This window comes from Vombatus ursinus, unplaced genomic scaffold (genome assembly GCF_900497805.2).
Source record: "Vombatus ursinus unplaced genomic scaffold, bare-nosed wombat genome assembly UNPS02000577.1, whole genome shotgun sequence".
In the NCBI taxonomy this organism is placed as follows: Eukaryota; Metazoa; Chordata; class Mammalia; order Diprotodontia; family Vombatidae; genus Vombatus; species Vombatus ursinus.
Window position 1 is genome coordinate 30,368,441 of NW_020940355.1, and position 19,533 is coordinate 30,387,973.

The 19,533-nt window shown below is 33.6% G+C and overlaps 1 protein-coding gene across 1 annotated transcript in view; it reads right to left on the bottom strand.

Moving 5' to 3' along the window:
* Positions 1-19,533, bottom strand: part of MMP16 (matrix metallopeptidase 16) — a 369,344-nt gene that overhangs the window by 196,732 nt on the left and 153,079 nt on the right. The window contains exon 2 of the mRNA XM_027865020.1: positions 7,698-7,846. Within this exon, the coding sequence (XP_027720821.1) occupies positions 7,698-7,846 (149 nt within the window). The remainder of the gene's footprint in view (positions 1-7,697; positions 7,847-19,533) is intronic.

Below are 19,533 nucleotides of genomic sequence, written 5' to 3' on the forward strand. Positions count from 1 at the left end.
TTTTGTGTTTTATTTTTCTGGGTCAATACTAGTCACTGTAATTATACAGTATTCTTTTTGTAGTTGTTGCTTTATTTGTTCTTTCTAGTTACATTTTTATTCTCACTGTGTATATTTTCCCTGGTTCTGCATATTTCACTCTGAAACAGTTCATATAAACTTTCACTTGCTTTTCAGATATCTTCATATTATTTTTTTCTTACAGTACATTAATATTCAACTACATTTGTATAGTACTATTTGTTTAGGCATTCCCCAATTGATTTAAATCTAGATTGATTCTAGTTTTTTTAATATCAAAAATTTGTATGATCATGAAGAAATTATATAATGTCTTTGATCCTCATTTTCTTTATATGTAAAATGGGGATGTTAATGCACGAAGTCCTTATCTCACATGTTATTTGTATATATGAAACAAGTTACCATGCACAGTACTTAAACCACAATATTTTATTGCTGTTCAGTCATGTCTGATTCTTCATGACCCCATTTGGGGTTTTCTTAGTAAAGATACTAAAGTGATTTGAATTTCCTTCTCCAGCTCATTTTAGAGATGAGGAAACTGAGACAAACAAGGTTAAGAGACTTGCCCAGAATCACAAAAGCTAATAAGTCTGAGGCCAGATTTGAACTCAGGAAGATGAGTTTTCCTGACTCTGGGGCCAACACTCTATCTACCATACCATGTAACTGTCTCAAATCACAATGTACCTTTCTACTATTTTTATTTTAAAAGACAAAAAAATACAATTTATAGTTAATAAATTTATCAGATTACCACATTTCAATTGCAATTTATTCATCTATAATAAATGAAGGACTTCCTGCTTTATCAGGGAAGGAAGTAGAAAAAGCAGGATGAGATGGAAAAGAAGAGGGAGAGGGAGGAAGAGGAGAAAGAAGAAAGAAGCACCAGGTAGCATTGTATAGTGCTTATATGTGCCAGGCCCTGTGTTAAACACCTTATAAATTACATCTCATTCAATCCTCACAATAAATCTATGAGATAGGTGCTATTAATATCACCATTTTTCAGTTAAGTAAATTGAGTCAGGCTGAGATTAAACGACTTGCTCAGGATCACAGTTATCAAGGGCCTGACCTAGATTTGAACTCAGGTCTTCCTCACTCCAGACTTAGCACTCTATCTACTATACCATCTTAAAGATGAAGACAACTTTAAGAAGTATTTATTTGGAACAAATAAACCAACCACTAGATTCCTGATATGTCCAATGAATTTTTCAAAATCAATGTAAATAAATTGCCTGATGATCACTTATCAGAAAACCTTATTTTTATGAAGAAACTGTGCAGCTCTTCCAACAATTATCCTTCTCACACAATGCCTACTATCTTCTCTTCCTCAGAAGAGAAATTCTTTCTCTTTCTCTGTCTCTGCCTGTCTCTCTTTCCCTTACTCTCTTCCCACAAACACACACATTCTAACAAATTAATATACATATATTCATAATCATATATGCAGGTATGTGGATATTTACTACCTACACACATACAGAAACTCAATCACACACTCTCTCTCACACACACACACACACACACACACACACACACACACACATACATGGACTTAAGTTGTTTCAAGAAATGCAATTGGAGGAAGTGGGTTGAAGTCCTGGCTGTGTGACTCATTTACCTACATGACCATGGGCTACGTTACTTAAACTTCATGGACATCAGTTTCTTTAACTATAAAATGAGAGAAATGGACTAGATGACTTCTAAGGCCCCTTCCAGATCTAAATCTATGAACCTATGAAGTATCTAAATATACCTGTTCATCTCTTTTTAATAAAAGGAAGTGTTAACTTTCTCTACACTTTTTTCCTCAGTTTATATGGCTTTGGAAATAAAAGGGAAATGTCATCTATATTTCTATCCTAACATGAATCACATTGTTCATAGTATTATAATGAAAATTAATATTAATATTTACCATTAATTTTTACTCCAAAGTTTTAAAAAATTTCTAGACATATTTCTACATTCTTAATTTATCACATACAAATTTTTAAGCTTTGATGATTCCATAAATAAATATTGCAAGTAATCATTGAGTTAAACTTAATTTAGTAATCAAAAAGTTGACAAAAGGATATCTTATTTTGGTCCAGATTTTTTTTTCTCAAAAAGTTTTCAGCCTTCCATATAGATCTATTTTACAAAGTTGACACTGGAGCTTTGTGGTCCATAAATAAAATGACTAAAAAATAACTGTATTCACAGAAACAAAAATCAGTTTTTGTAAACATGCATTTCTTCTAAATTGTCATGTTTCTCACCTGAGGAAATTGATTTTGTAGCAGGAAGCCATAGTTATCATGTTCATTAGGCAGCAACTACCCAAATTATTAAGAATTAGTGCCCAATAGTTAATAATGTCAGAATTGATGCAACTATAACTGGGTTGAGGAAATAGGAGATGACAATGAGTTCTTTTTGTGATAGCCTATCTTTACACAGATTGATAAATGACATCATTATGGTAGGCAACTGAGTCTAATGAAATCCACAATTGAAAAGGTAGTTTTAAAATGTTCTAGGGGAATTCATTTGAATTGTCCAGTGACTCAAATTTTCATTTCAAATTTCATATGTAAATGCAGTAGTGGTTGTTTCATAATCACTGAAGAAACCTCACTTGAATGTCTGTAGAATGACCTAATACTGACAAGATGCAATCACCAAAAACATCTGTTGAATTTCTAATGCTCTTCCCTCAGTCTCAGGTTAGATTTAATTGAAGAAGGCAAACTGGATCGAAGTCGTAACATACGATGCTGCCAATTCATTGCTTTTATATTTTTTAATTGAATTCATAAGAGATTGGTCACACCTGGTTTCCTATTCTTGTGGCAAGAATCAAGATGATTTACAGTTATGTGAGCAGATATTTTAATAATTTTATAACTAATTAATTATCCTCAATTAGAGCTGCCATCAAAAGTACATTACAGTTAGCACCTATTTCCTATTTCTTCAAACTCTATATTTATTTCCACTCTCTTAGTAAAACATTCTGAGTCTACCTTTATCTGCATCTTCAAATAAAAAGCAAATGTTTGAGGTAATAAAAATAGAACTTCTATAGCACTTTAAAGTTTGAAAAGTGCTTGGTTAATCTTCAAAACAATCCTGGGGGGTAGGTGATATTATTATCCTTATTTTTCAGATGAGAAAACTGAGGTGCAGAGAGGCAAAATCACTTGCTTACAGTCATAGATCTCATAATGTCTGAGGTAGGATTTGGGTTCTGGTTTTCCTGACTGCAAGTCCAATACTCTATTCACTATAGCATCTACCTACCTACTCTTCTACCTCAGCAAAACAATATCACCTATTTTTGTGGTACTATACATTATTTTTAGAGAGATAGTCTTGAAATGGGTTCAAGTCCCACCTAAGACTGCCTGTGTGAACTTGAGTAAGTCATTTGACCTCTAAGTATTCTAGGTAACTCTTTAGGACTAAAAGTTAAAGAGAAAGTGCTGACTTGAATTTATAGAGGGAGTTGACACACTCAAAAACTTCCCATACCAATGAAACCACAGACTGGTCATTATATTTTTTCCCTCTATCTTATTTTTAGCATCATCATTTTTCTCAAATTAATGAAGACTAACTTCCAAATTTTTGAGAAGGATGGATTAGTTGGTTTCAAACAAGCAAAACCAGTTAAAGGCAAGAACAGCCAAGTAGGAACCAATAATAGTTTAAATACTAAGCAGCAATACTGGAGCCCTACAGTATCCCTGTGGGACAAATATAGCCAAAAGGCATAAGCAAAGAAATATAAAAAAGGGAAAGAAAGAAAGGAAAATGACAAGAGACAGAAAAGTGGATAAAGTAAACAAAAGAGGTTAATCATTCTAAAAATAAATAGCCCCAAACCAGACTCCCCACGTCTATTTCAATTAATCCAAATTCTGCCAAAGGAATATTTCTGAGCAGAATTATATCATTTAAAAATTGAAATTCATGAAAACAATATCATTAAGTAAGCCATGAATATTTAGACCATTTATCTGAAGATGGCAACTATGGCACTCTGTCTCAATGAATTGTTGTAAGTCTAGAATTGTACTCCACATTTATAGTGGAGTATACTACGTAGTTTTGAGAAAAATTCATACCATATAATAACTAAATGCAACAAATGTATGTTCACTTTTACTACAGTTTTTTTTTGTGTGTCTTTAGTTTGGAAAAGGCAGATAATTGATTTAATAATATGTTTAAGGTAAAAACTTATATTTAGTAATAACAGTATTTGTATAGCACTTTAAGGTTTTAAGGTACTTTACAAATAATCCCTCATTTTATCCTGCACACAATCCTAGAAATGTAGTGCTATTGTTAACCTCATTTTATAACTGAGCAACTGAGTCAGGCAGGTATTAAGTGACTTGTGCAGGTAGAGCAAATAAGTTACCGAGGATGGGTTTGAAATCAGATCTTCCTTATTCCAGGCCCAGTTACAGAATGGAAGAAAGGAAGGAAGGAAAGAAGGAAGGAGGGAAGGAAAGAAGGAACAAAGGAAACAAAGGTTGGTTGGTTTTGTGATATGACCCATTTCAAATTTGGGCATTCTTTGTTTAGGAAGACAACGTAGTTAAGTAGACTTGCATTGCTTACAAGTCATAACTTTCCATCAAATCCAGCCTGTTTACTATTTCTGTGAGAGTAAATCACTTTATCTACTTGAGTCTGTTTCCTTATCTGTAAAAATGAAGAAAGTGGACAAGATAAGCCTCTGTCTCTTCTACCTTATGATCTATAATTCTATGATGATTCTTTCACCTCTACTTATATGACATTCAAAAAATCATAATATGAACTGGCTGATACTTAAATCACTGAGATTCCTTTTCACCTCTAGGTTGCAAAAAAAACCTCTACTTATACCTCCTCCACTGCCTCTTAGTAAGGAACATAACTAATTTTAAGGAAATCAGATCCTTCCAATGTGAACTCACTCCAATTATTTTTTGCAGGTCTGATAATACAGAAAAGGCATAGATATCACTTTATGATATAGCTATGCCCCCTACAATTGCCTCTGTTTGAAAAATGGAAAAGGTGACTAGTTCCAATGCTATGAAGCATATGTAGCTGGAAAGGTAAGTGGAGACCAGTGTTAGAGTCTGCCAAACTAAGTAATCCCTTGCCCTTTGACCCTGCTTTCCTTAGGTTGCCTTGTTATTAAGCCAAAATTTAGAACTTTATGCAGAACATGATTGAATTTAAATCTCTGATGTTTAGAATAGAATATTATTCTATTCTAATTCTATTCTAATAATAGAAAATAGAATAGAAATTATAAGAATTTCTAGTCCTCATCTAAGAGACTTCTTTCCTCATGATATTCATCAAACTCTATTTTACTCTTCTTTTGCCTATATATTTCTCCTATTCACTAGCTCCTGTTCTTTCCCTCACACATTGAGGTAGTCAAGCATCCCATTATAGGGTAAGGTGTAATCTGTATAGTCATAGAAGGCAGTCAGATTTCACCGTCAGGGGGCCCTGGGAGGGACAAGGTGAGTCAGGAATTATATACTCTATGTTAGAAGGTTTATACCATTTTTATTCATTAATAATCATCACTAGATAATTATTTAAAAAATTTACATCAATCCATTCTGGTATTACTCTCCTTCGCCTTTATCACTATCTCTACTGACCTGGTATTAACTCCTCACCTTGACAATTCTTTTGCATTTGTTTTAGTTGAATTGAAGGTAGTCACAAATATGTTGCTAACATTCATATTCTTCTGAATTCAAGAAAGAGAAGGGAAGAGAATAAAACACTTTTTCTTAAAGTTTCTACTACGTAACAGTTAGTATACTAAACACTTTTTCAATATTACCTAATATGATCTTCATAGCTTCAAGTAGCAATGCCTGGAAGCAATTAGGTTCTGTTATTACCTCCATTTTACAATTGAGGAACACGAGGAGGACAGAGATTAAGTAAGTTTCCCAGGTCACACAGCTAGGAAATATCAGAATCTGGTTTTAAACTCAGGTCTTCCTGAGCCTAGGCCCAGAACTCTATTGCATCTCCTACCTGTTCAGCATTTATCATATATTCCCAATAAAAATAAATAAGGTTTTTCAGCACAGGACCATTCCCGTTCATATTTCCTACAACATCTCCTATGGTATAGTGCTTTGAATATGGTAGATGTCCAAAATATAACTGATCCTTATTGTAAAGAATTCTACAAAGAAGTATGTTTCACTAAATGACACCTTGTTGGGACAGTCCTCAACATGTTGTATGTTATTTTTTTCTAGTAGAATGATATATTTGTCTGTCAAATAAAATATACATTCAAACACTGTTAGAATTAATATTTTGGGTGAACATTCCAAATTACCATATGTGACTTTTAAAAATCTTGCTATCTACTATGTTAAAAAGCATTACATTCTATGATATATAGAACACAGGGAAGGGAAATAAAAGAATTTATCTCTTGGTGGAGGCAAGAGTGTCTAGGGACACTCTTGAGCACATTTGTTCAATTATTGTTGGCTTTTGGGGTTGATTTAAATTAAATGATGTTGCATATATATGTGCGTGTATGTGTATACACACACATATATACACATACATACACATGTGCATATACATGTATGTATATATGTATCAATACATACACATTTATATGTGTGCATGTACATGTATATACATATGTAAACATATATGTCTTTATATTCTTTTTCTATCTTGCAAAAAAGGCTTTCCAAGCTTTTAAATTAGTTTCAAATTTTTGTTTAGTTTTGTTTTTAGAAATATATTTTCTTTACATTTTTATTAAAGATAATTTCATAGTTTTAATGAGAAGTATATTGCTATTCATTTAAAAATAATTTAGATTATACAATATTCAGAAGAACTTTCCCTCAGCACAAGGATGTAAATCAGAAATTTTGGCATTCCAATTCCAGTCCTGACAGCAAGTTCTTACATGCCTTTAGGCAAATAACCAAAACTCCTTGATGCAATTTCCCCATCTACAAAATGAGAATAATATTTACATACCCTTAAAGGTTATTGGGCAAGTTAATTAGCAAGTGTTTTTTAAAATTTCTTTGAAGTTAATAACTATATTAAGTTCATACTATGTTAATTTTGAACTTCATGAAAAACTATAAGGCTTTCATCTGGATATAAAATTTAGAATGGTAAAAGAAAATAATAACATTCCATGATAATGTAAATATGTTAGAACCTGCTGAGCTAATTTAGGTATGTTGTTTACAAAGAAAGTCAAATCTGTTGATCCATACTAAGACCAGTTAGTACACAGAGGCCCTAAAGAGTGGAAGGAGTCAGTAACAAAGTTTACGCAATTCGTAGTTCTCTTAAGTTGTCTTAGAAACCTTTAAAGGACTCCATGATATGATTATACCCTTTTACTATTATATAAATATATTCCTAATAATGGTTAGCAACATACAGCATGGGGTCTTTGCCAAGTAATGTCACAAAATTAGAAAGACATAGAAGGCAAAGTTGAAAGTAAAGATCTTGAGAATCTACATTGGCCAACAAGTGCCATTAGCAGAATCTATTTTTTGTTTGTTTGTTTGTTTTTACAGTATACTTTGTTTAGTAGCAGTAGGAAAAAAAGAGAGAATGGTTTAGTTACCATTACTTACTCTATTGTGTTTCGGTCTACTTTTCCTGTCATATTAATGCCATAGAACTGCTGCATGGCAGCTAGAGCTGACTGCATGGTCTCTGCAGAACGTAACACCGACATTCTGGGGTCTGTTGGTGGAAGGTAGCCGTACTTTTGTAACCAAACCTGCAATAACAAGTAGAGTTCCTTTTAGTTCAAATTTACAAATAAGTCAAAAGTTCTCTAGTTTTATAGAACTCCATTTCTAAAATCAAAGTTATTATTTATATTTTATACTAAAATGTCATTCAATTATTTAAGATCTTTTTACATTAATCTATTATTTAATTACTTATTTGTTGATCTTTGGATCACAGGATAATAGATTTAAAGCTGGAAAAAAATCTCAGAGCCAACTCAGTTTACAGATGAGGATACTGAGCCCTGAAAAAGTTAAGTAACTTGCTCAAGATCACACAGGCAGTAAGTGGCCAAGCCAGAATTTGGAAAAAGGTCCACTGCCTCCAAGTACAGCTCTTACCACTGTACCATGCTGGTTCAAATGACCTAATTTCCTCAATAATTGCTAAAACATTTCAAGTTTTGGCTACAAGTATCTAATACAAATATAGTCCCAAAAACTAGAGGTAGAATTTCTTTATTAATGTCATCACTAACCTATTATTTGAAAATAAACTCTATAAATATCTTCAGGCCATATCCAAAAAGCCATTTTCCTTAACAACAATACATTGACTTCAATCATGCATCTTAACAGGGTTGCTACTTCATTCTAGTATAGTCAGGGCGTGAATGCCATAAACAACCAGTTTATTTAGTTGTGGTTGAAGATGATTTGAAAAATAGAACACTGATATTCATTCCCAGGAGAATTTTTTTCAACCAGTTACTTGCAGTAGCTCCTGTCCATTCAAATGACAGAATCATCCAAATGTCTTAGTGATGGCTAAAAGCTGCCTGAATAACTAGGCCTAATCTGTGCTCACTTCAAAAGACTATACTTCAGGGCATAAGTGCGAGGAAACCTAGAGAGTATTATACATGAGATCAAACTCTGCACAGGGACTGAACCTGGAAAAAAGCAGAAAGAGTATAGGAACAGAGGTGGGTAGGGAATCAAGAGAAATAAAGGAAAATATTACCACCTTAGATCAAAGGCAATTGTGGGTCTCTAGGATTTTTCCAGGTTCATTTCTTATTCCAAATCATATGTTTGGTCTATAGCCTTTTCACTGCCTTTGACCTCCCTTCTCCCTAGAGATCCCAATTCAGTGGGAGCTCAATAAGCTATCTGTCAACCTGATAAAGCTTTCACACCAAAGGATGTTGCCACTGACATCTCTGTCACTATGGTGTAGGTTCTAAGAGGTGTGCTTTCCATCTTGTTCCTGCTTCCTGTTCATCACGTAGAGGATGAACAAGGACCTGTGAAAAGTCAGGAAGTATTTTTCTCCACATAACAGAGTATACTTCTCTTAAGAAGATACAACTCCAAAGAAGTAAAGTTATGTGCATAATGGAAATAAATAGCAAACATTAACTTTAAATTTCCCTCGAAGAAAAAGATACTGGAAAGAAATCTGTCACCAAAAAAAAAGAAAAAGATAAAAATCTGTTTCTTTGCTGTATTTCTCAGAGGCTTACTGGAAAGAAATAATATAAATGCCTGTTCCTCCTCCCCCTTCATCTCTTGAAGGTGAAATATAACCTCTGTTCTAATACAATGTACAAGAGAAATAATGTATTCTTGTCAATGAGCTGTATTTGTAAAACCCAACCTAGGAAACTCATTTTTCACAAAAGAAAATACTAAAATATTTTTTTCATCTAATCTGTGATGAATATAGTGCCAGCAAAGATTGTAGAGATACAGTTAACTAGTTAATAAGGATGAAAGTCTGTACTATATTTTATTTTTGAATGAATGTAAGACAAATAATTTCACCACTGATTTATTGTTGCTTGTGTTCAATTCATATGAAATTTAATACAATTGTCATGTTATTTTTCACAAAGTAAATGACAATTTAAAATCATGCTGTTCATCATGTATACATATGCACACACATATAAATATGTACTTATATTTGAATGTATTAACATGTAGATAGATGGATAGATAGATAGATAGATAGATAGATAGATAGATAGATAGATAGATAGATAGGTAGATAGATAGATAGATTACTTAGCTGAATGGAATCCCAGGTCTGTACCAAAAACAATGTGTCAGTCCTTGTGTTGGGCACTGAGGAAAAACTTCAAAATTGAAAAATTTCTGCTCTCAAGGAGCTATATTTTAATAAGGATAGAAACATGTACATAACTATGTACATATAAAATAAAAAAGAAAGTCATTTCTGGGGAGCATTAAAAATTGGTATAATTAAAAAGGGTCTATGAGAGAAGGTAGAACTTCAGCTGAGCGTTAAAAGAAGCTAGAGAGTCGCACAGGTAGCAATGATGAAGCAGAACATTCTAAACCTGAATGGCAGTCTGTGCAAATGAACAGTGGTAGGAGATGTTGTGTTGTTCATGGGAAACAGAAAGTAAACCCAGCTTGACCTAAATGTAAAATTAGTGAGTGGGATTAATGAGAAATCTGTATGAAAAGATGGGTTGCAGCCAGATTGTGAAGAGACTTAAACAGCAAACAGGAAATGATACTTTATTTTAGAGGCAGATCACTTGACTCACAATCTGGAGCTTTTGTTATTACACCAGATTCTCTCTCTACCACTAATTATCACCATATAGTACTTTAGAAATAGAATGCACTAGAGGTTGAACTGAATCATTTCTCACCATGCAGAGTATTTCAGAAGCTATTTTTATAAACCAATCCCTGATATTTAATTTGCTAACTGAATGCTACAGATCAATCAGTCAATCAATAAAACATTTCTTAAGTGCCTACTATGTCCTGAAGGAGCTCACAATCTAATGGAGGGAGACAACACATAAAAAGCAGCTAAGAAATGGAAAGGAGAAAGAGGGAGGGTATCAGCATAGGGGAATGGGGACATGATGAGGTCCTGAAGTCAATGGGAAATGATCAAATGGTTGCCCTGGATGCTCTTCTTAAATGAAGGATTTTGGAGGAGCTCTGGGGGGGTAATGGGGGAGAGCTCCAATGTCCACCCACCAACTCTCCAATCAGAGGGAGGGAAGGACTCCAGGGACAGGGAATACTGAACAGGTATAAATTTTGGAGTTGATGTTTTGCAGGATGATGAGTTTCTGGAGACCATTATAAAGTCGAAGAGAGCAGCAATTTGGGAAATAAGTCGTCAGTGCAACACACAATCCAAACTACCATAAAGCTAACGAATCAGAGGAGTAACAGGGGAAAGACAGATTTATGACTCAGTTAATCCAGGTTCAAACACCAGTCCTGCTAATTAATACCTTTGTAATCTGTGGACTATAAGTTCACCATCTGTCAAATGGTATCTGGAATAAAAAAAGCTGTACTGTGTTCTACATATTAAATCCTATAATCCACTGAAAAAAAATTGGCTTCATTAAGACATCAATTAGCTGGAATCCAATTAAATATAAACTTCAATAAATCTGATGTTCTTTCTCTCATAGTAAGAGATAGTTAAGTGTTACACTGCTTAGAGCACTGAGCTTGAAGTCTGATTTTAGTCTTAGATACCAATAGCTGTGCAATCTTTGGCAGATCACTTAGACTCTCTGGCTTTCACTTTCCTTGTTTGTAAAAGGCTGAGATTGGACTCCATGACCTTAAATACTTTGTTGCTCTAAATGTGTGACCCTATGATCCTATGAAATGCAAAAAAAAAATCCAACCTTGCTGATTCAACATAAAACATAGACACAGAGAGAACCCTTGAATAATAATGGAAATTCCAAGAGACACCCTATGTTCAGGATAGTCTTCTACCTCATACAATAATGTATAATTATAATATTGTCAGAATGATTATAGTAAGACATTGAAAAGTCCTCATTCAGGAAAGAAATATTAAATTATGAGCACCACATTTAAGATAATCATATGTCCAATGTATTTAAAAATAATTGCACTTTGAAGTTATGTAAAAGTCATATTTGATATCTGATTTAGTGTTTCAACTTTTTATTTGGAAAATATGATCCCTATAAAAGTACTCTAGTAAGGCAGGAGATTATATAACTGTATTTTCAAAGGTTTTCAGAAGTGAGGGCAAAAATAGTTTTCTGAAAACCATCTAGCTAAGTAAAAGTTAACCAGAAAATTCAGTTAAATAGGCAATCTCATTTCCTGAGCATTCCTGCTATTTCAGGCTTCACTTTACTTATTATGAGCTAAAATTATGAACGGCTGTTTAGGCAAGAGGCAAACAGTCCACTATTTTTATAGGATCAAAGATTTTAAGTTGAAGGACCATAGAGTTCAACAAATCCAATCTCCTCCTTGTACAGATGAGGACACTGAGACCCAGAATAATTTAATCACTTGTGCAAGTTCATGTAAGTAGTAGGTGTAAAACCAGCATTAGAAACCAGGTCCTCAGACTCCAGATTCATCACTCTTTCTATTTTTCCATGCTAGAAGCTAAATTTCTGTATAAACATTGTCCTTACAAAAGAAAGGGCTAAAATGTATACATGAGTCTGTCACATATCTGTATATATTTAGGTTGTCATTATATTCAAATATGATCATTTAAAGATATTGTTCCATTGTTCACAATTTGGGGAAAATATTCTTTTAAGATGAACTGACTTCAAAGCAAGTATACAAACACACATACACACATAGAAACAAATCCCTTGGTAAATAATAGGAGGCTTAATCATGTCAAAATAATTAATACTGATTGGGATATGGATTTCTAACCTTCTCATATCAAAACCAACAAGTGTGATATTTTTAGCAATTCTGTGTTGAGGTATGACAACTGCCCTTTCATTCATTTTCATCTATAATGCAATGTTTCTGGGCATTTCAACACCCCAAATTATTTTGTAGACTAAATATAGCAGAAACACTTATAGTGAACACTGCACTGTGGGGATGTCTTTCCATATAATCTACGTTACTTGATGATGATAATACATGATCTAACATGATCTGAAAAAAGAATACAAGAAAGAGACAGAGACAAAGAAAGGGAGACAGACAAAGACAAAAGGAGATATTAAGAAAATATTATTGTAAACTTCTCTAGGTACTTCTTCCCCATCAAGAGAAAAAAAAAACAGATACCTGCAGATAGCTGGCAAGGGTCTAAGGTCTATTTTCTAGTGTGAAAAGTAGCTAAATAAATCATAGATACCAATTTAATAATTTAACCAGTGTGAAGTACTTACTGTGATTTTGTGAAATGTAAAACTCAAAGTATATTTTTTGTTGTTGTTGTTTTTATTTTTTTCAAATTATAAATTAATAGTACAAAAATTATCCCTTCTGTTCTTTTAAATTCCAAATGGATTTTAAATCGTGATGCTCTTTTCATAATAAAAGTATTCATATATGAACTTTTATGTATAGGATCAATTGTACTCCAAATGTTACATTTCAGCAACCATAGTGAAATAGGTAAAAAACATGACCAAAATAAAATGAAAGCATGGATGGGCCAAAATACATTCAAAATATTTCATCACTAAGCTGGTTTTTAGATTTGAGATGAAAAGGTACATAGCTGGGTCACTACATCAAATATTCCAATAATTACTTTCACTTTACTTCTGACCTTAACATGAGCTTTCTTATCCATTATAAAAGTAAAATTGCTATTGAGTAAAAACTATGGACTTTTTCACCCCTCAAGCTCCATAGGGAAACACATTCAACTTAGTAAAAAAAAATAGTTTAGCCTTACACCATGTTTGATGGGTATGAGATAAAAATACTTCAAAGAGGAATAGATGAGGCATGGTATATTTTCTACCTTCTGCTAGATTACCTATAATTAAAAATTATAAATTCCACATACTCTATATTTCTTGATTTCTCTCTTTGCCTATTTTATAATTCATTGTATCAACAAAAATATAATCATCAAAAGTAGATAGGATGGAGGTGATGCTACATTACTTACAAGAAATATCAAATATTTGAAAAGAAAACTCTTTGTGAGCTACTTATTAAAAAAAAACAAACCCTTATTTAGTTAAAAGTCATTTTCCCCAATGAAAAACTACTCATCCGTTAAAGTTAAGTTTTTTCATGGTGAGTATAATTGTGTAAATTGGAGGAAGGAAAGTGGACAAGACAAGTGAACCACTGGAAAATTCCCTTAGTAGTAGGGATTTAGGCAGTTAGGTAATTTGTTGTTGTTGTTAGGTCATTCATTCATGTCCGACTCTATGTGACCCCATGAACTTTTGTCCATGGGGTTTTCTTGGCAAAGATACTAGAGTGGTATGTCATTGCTTTCTCCAATTTAGGTATTAGGAACTATTAAATCGCTGCCTCTGTTTCTCAGATTCACTTTTTTTTTTTTTGGCCTCGGCAATGGGGTTAAGTTACTTGCCCAGGGTCACACAGCTAGTAAGTGTTATGTGTCTGAGGCCGTATTTGAACTCAGGTCCTCCTGACTGCAGGACTAGTGCTCTATCTGTTGCACCACCTAGCTGCCCCTCAGATTCACTTCTGTCAGTAAAATGTCTTTACCTTGAAGTTTAATTTCCAATACTGATACAAACTGGAGGGGTAATAAAATTATATCATCTAAAAATCAATAGCAGTTTTGGTGTTTCTTTTTAATTAAAGTCACCTAATATGAACTCTTTCATTTACTTCCTAAGGAAAGATAAGGTAAGTTTATCATCCACAGACTCGTAGAATATCAAATCTGGAAGGGTACATTTAAGGGCCAAACCAGTCCAAACCAGTTCTAGCACTAATTTCACATTTTACAGATGAAAAGATGAGAAAACAAAATCTTGAGATGTTTTGTGACTTGGTCCAAATCACAAAGCATTCTGCATCCAAAAAGCTCATTCCTCAGTTTGTTGTTTCTTGCCTCTTTCTTGTTTTCCCTGATAAATACTTTTTGGAAAAACATATTCAGTGATTCCTCCTAAGTCTATAAGGGAAGTTTAAGGCAGAGTCAGATTTTTTTGTTTGTGATTTTAAGAGCATGTGCAGGCATTTTTGTTTGGTTGTTTTTTGTTTGTTTGTTTTTGCTTGCTTTGCTTTGTTTTGCTTTGCTTTTAGTTCAAATATGCTCATTCAATTCATAATGGTTATTGTTTGCTAAGGAAACATTAGTTAAAAAATCCTTTGTTTGTGCTGCCCAAAAATCACCATAAGAAATTCTAAGAGAGGGGATGAAGAAAGGAAAAGTATAGAGATGTCTTGTAGTTAAAAGAAAATGAGACTGAGAGTCAGGGAATGTTTGTCTTAATTTCAGGTTATTTGCTATATGACTTTGGAGAAGTTTCTTGTCTGGATTTAAGCTTATCTATACTAAAAAATTAATCCTTTAGGATTTAGGATTCTATAACACTTTGAATTAAAAAGTTATCTAAAAAAAGAGCTACTCTATAGAAAGATTTGGGAAATCACTTAGCCAAACAGGTTCCTCATATTTTAATTTTATATTGCACATTGAAAATAAGCATTCAAAATTGAATAGAGGTATTAATATTAAAATGAGGTGGCATATCATTACAGATCGAGAGCCATCTATAGAATCAGGAAAAGCTAGGTTCAAATTCTGCTTTTGACATATACTGGCTGGGTAGCCTGAGAAAATCACTTAGCTTCTCAATAAAGCAAAAAACTTTGTAAGGTAAATACTTTGCAAAATAGTTGCTGATCTATATTATTAAGAGTTTCCTCATCAAAAGTCTCCTATGCCACTGAAATCAGAACTCCTAATGACATCAATGTTAAAAACATAGAATGGTAGATTTGGATGGGCCTCAAAAATACATTTAGTCCAATACCCTCATCACACAAGTAAAAGAACTAAGATTGAGAAAAGTCGAATTGCTTGCCTTGAGTCACATGGCTAGGAAGAGAAACCAGGTAATTTGTCTCTAAGAACAATGTTATCCATTATCCTTAGATGGTTCTAAAATGAAATTTATATATGGGCTATTGAGATGAGACCATATAAAACAAGTCTTTCCTGTGCAATAATTAAATGAATTGTGATCTCTTTGATTTGAGAGGCCTTCCTTTCTTTATCATCCTGAGGGTATCACTGAAGCCCTCTGGTTGTCTATCTATTATCCTTTGCTCTCACCACATGACTACCACATTTTCTTTTTCTGTCATACAACTTCTTGATGGCATCCTTACCTCAGAGATCTTTGGAATTTAATGTTTATATATTGCAGTTTCCTCATATCTACATTGTACTTTTTCTTTAACCTCTGAGTGATGCTCATCTTACTTCTCCAGAGACAGAGGTATTCTAAGTCTCACTATCATTATAGCAACACTGATAAATTATACTTTGCCAATATGGGAAACTTGGAGTTAATAAAATACTTTGTAATTTCCTGAAAGGAATCCTGGTCCAATTTCTTCCTTCTTTTCAATTCAGGGCTCAGTTCAATGTCCATCAATTTTGTCTGGGCCAGATATACATATTCATGGATAGTCTCCCAAAGGTGTTGATTCAGATGCATATTAAAGTCTGAAAGAGAGGCATTCTTTCTTCATTTAATCTGGGTATCTGAAAAGGCCAAACTGCTTTAAGTGAATACAGATCTCCTGTAGGATACTCTGTAGTGTCTTCAGGCGTAATTCAATTAACACTATGTTATCCTCAAACAGAAAAATCTGGAGGACTTCACCATCCACATGGATTATGGATTCTGCACTAGATTTCCTGCACTACAGTGGAGAATAATTTTGATGAGCACTTATATCTCTTTTATTACTTGCCTCATATTTATTACCAAAGGGTCACTGAACAGGTTTGTTACATCTTCCAAGGAATCCTGAAGGGTCTTCATAACACCTTGTTGTAAGTCTGTTTTGCCAAATTGAATGCTTTTCATAATCAGTAAACAAAATGGGATCTTATTTTCTCTAAATTTTTCAATCACTTCCATATCTTAGGTATTTCTCCCCCTTTAGATAACTTGTAAATCAGTCCCTTAATTCCCTCACAACTAATTTGCAGCTGACACGGTTAGCTTCTGTATATTGATAATTAATCTAATTTGGCTGTTCTTGTTTTCTGTTTCTTTAGTCCCATTTCTACTTCCTTTGTAAATACCTCAAGGACCATGATTTTAGGATCTAAGTGTGGCTGTGCTGCTTTCATTGATGGAGAAAATGTTGTTTTGTGATAATTTGTTTACAATCCTTCTTCAGTTTTTATCCCTGAATGTCTTTATTTGGATATATGACCAAGCTTTCTTTAACCTGTTTTCACTCTCTACTACTTGCCTCTGCTATAGAAATGATACCACTCATAATTATCAATCATCCTACAGATGGAATTATATCGTAATGAAGTTGTTGCCTTGGGCAGCCAACTCTCTATTTGGCAAGTAACTCAAATGTGACTAAAGCATTTTCTGGGCTATTTTGTTGTTCTTCTTATAGTAATTAATTTAAATTGGTTCAGCTTCTGAAAAAATTATTAAAGTCTCTATCAATATTATTTCTCTTATGTTTCCCATTTTTTTAAAAAAATTCAAAATTTGTTTAAATAATTCAAAATTGAATCTTAAGTGTATGCTATATATTTTTCTCTGCTGTTACTGCATCTTTATTGTAGATTCTTGTCTTATCTCTGACAAGTCAATGGTCTCACTATGTACAGACAACTGATTAAGGGATTTCTCCTACATCCTTAAAAAGAATTTTCTTCTCAGTATAATGTATATTTTTTAAATTATAAAATTAATTAAGAAAGCATGTAACCCAGATGATACAAGGAGCCAACTCTATTCAGTTGTTGCTGTCATCTTTCATTTGCATTTTCAGTATATTTTTCTAAGAATATTGGCATGAGATAGTATTCCTAAGAAGCATTACTGCTAATACTTATTATTGTAATCATTTACTGACTGACAACATAGAAAATAAAAATAATCCATTTATCATTTTACTTACACATGTGGTAAAGCACCTTAAGAATTATATAGATAGATATAGATATAACATTTAAACATACGTACATAAATACACACACACACACATATATACATATATATATGGGGGGGTATCTGTATCTCCCTGTGTATTTAACTATGATTTTATGATTTCAGGGGTATGCTATATGGAGACATTGACACCATTGAGAAGTGAAAACCAGCAGACTCAGAATAAACAAAAAAAAATTAAAGCTGTGAGGTGTTTTGTTTTGTTTTGTTTTTAAGCAGAACTATCTACAGGCGTTTATGACAGGGATAAACTGATTCATATTTTCCATTTGGCCCCAAACACATCACTGTATTACAGAAAAGTCCAATAGCCAATATCCATAAAGATCCTGGAGTACACACAAAGCACTGTGTTATAGAGAAAAGAAAACTACACTAAAAGTTAGAAGATATGGATTCAAGAAAAGTTCCATTGCTTAATAGCAGTGTTGCTTTGAGCTAGTGAAATAACCTCCCTGAGCTCATTTCTTTATATATAACATGGAAAAATATAATATCCCTTCTTCCTAATCCAAAGTTGCTGTGAGCATTAACTAGCTGAACACACTGCATCAAATAGAAATTGTCCTAGAAATGGAAGCTGTATTATTTTCTTTAAGAAAGAGAAAATACATTATCACATTTTAGATGGATTTCCATCCCAAGATATTAAAATGGAGTTTGGTGGCATAAAATGCCAAACTATCCAGTATTCATAAAACTCTGCTAAATGGAACAACTCACTTAACCATGTTTTTTAAAACCAGGATTTTCAAAATAAGAATTTAGAGGCAGAGCCAAGATGGTGGAGTTAAGGTAGGGACTCATTTGAGCTCTCCCCGAGAGGCCTCCACATACCAAATTCTAGAGTGGTAGAACCCACAAAAAGATGGCGTGAAACAATTTTCCAGGCTAAGATAACTTAGAAGGTCAGCAAGAAAGGACCATTGCATCAGGGTGAGAGAGGAGTACAGTCCAATGCTAGCCATGAAAACATAGACCTTAAGGTGACTGAATCTGTGGCAGTTTCCAGACCTTTCAACACACTAATGATAAGGGGATTGGACAATGGGTCAGAAGGAGATTTACAGGGATCCCTGTGCTGGCATCAGGGGCAGAACTCAATTGCATTGCTTATACTTGGATCTGGGTTATAGTCCCACATCTTAGTCTCAGTGCAAGGAAGAGTACTAGCATAATAGAGCTTGAAGCCACAGAGGAGTAGGGACCCTGATCACAGTTCCAGAGTTGAAAAGAGTGCTTGTGGTCTTTCACAAATCAATGTACATTACAGGAGAATAGTAAACACACTTCTCCCCAGATCATACCATCTTGAAAGAGCCAAAACCTTTCAAGTTCCCAAAATTACCTTTGAAAACAGATGCACAAAAAATCATAAAGATTGGAACAGTACTCCCTACACTTGGGAAGCAGAACCCCACTTTAGCATGGAGTTAAAATGAAGTCAAGAAATAGGCTGGAAAATGTGCAAACAACAGAAAAAAAATTCTGACCAGAGAAAGTTATTATGGTGACAAGGAAGATCAAAACACACTCAGAAGACAACAAAGTCAAAATTCCTGCATCCAAAGCCTCAAAGAAAAATATGAATTGGTCTGAGGCCATGGAAAAGCTCAAAAAGGATTTTTAAAATCACGTAAGACAGTGGGAAGAAAAACTGGGAACAGAAATTAAAGTGATGCAAGAAAATCACACACACACAAAAAAGAAACAACAGCTTGGTAAAGGAGGCATAAAAAATACTAAAGAAAAAAACACCT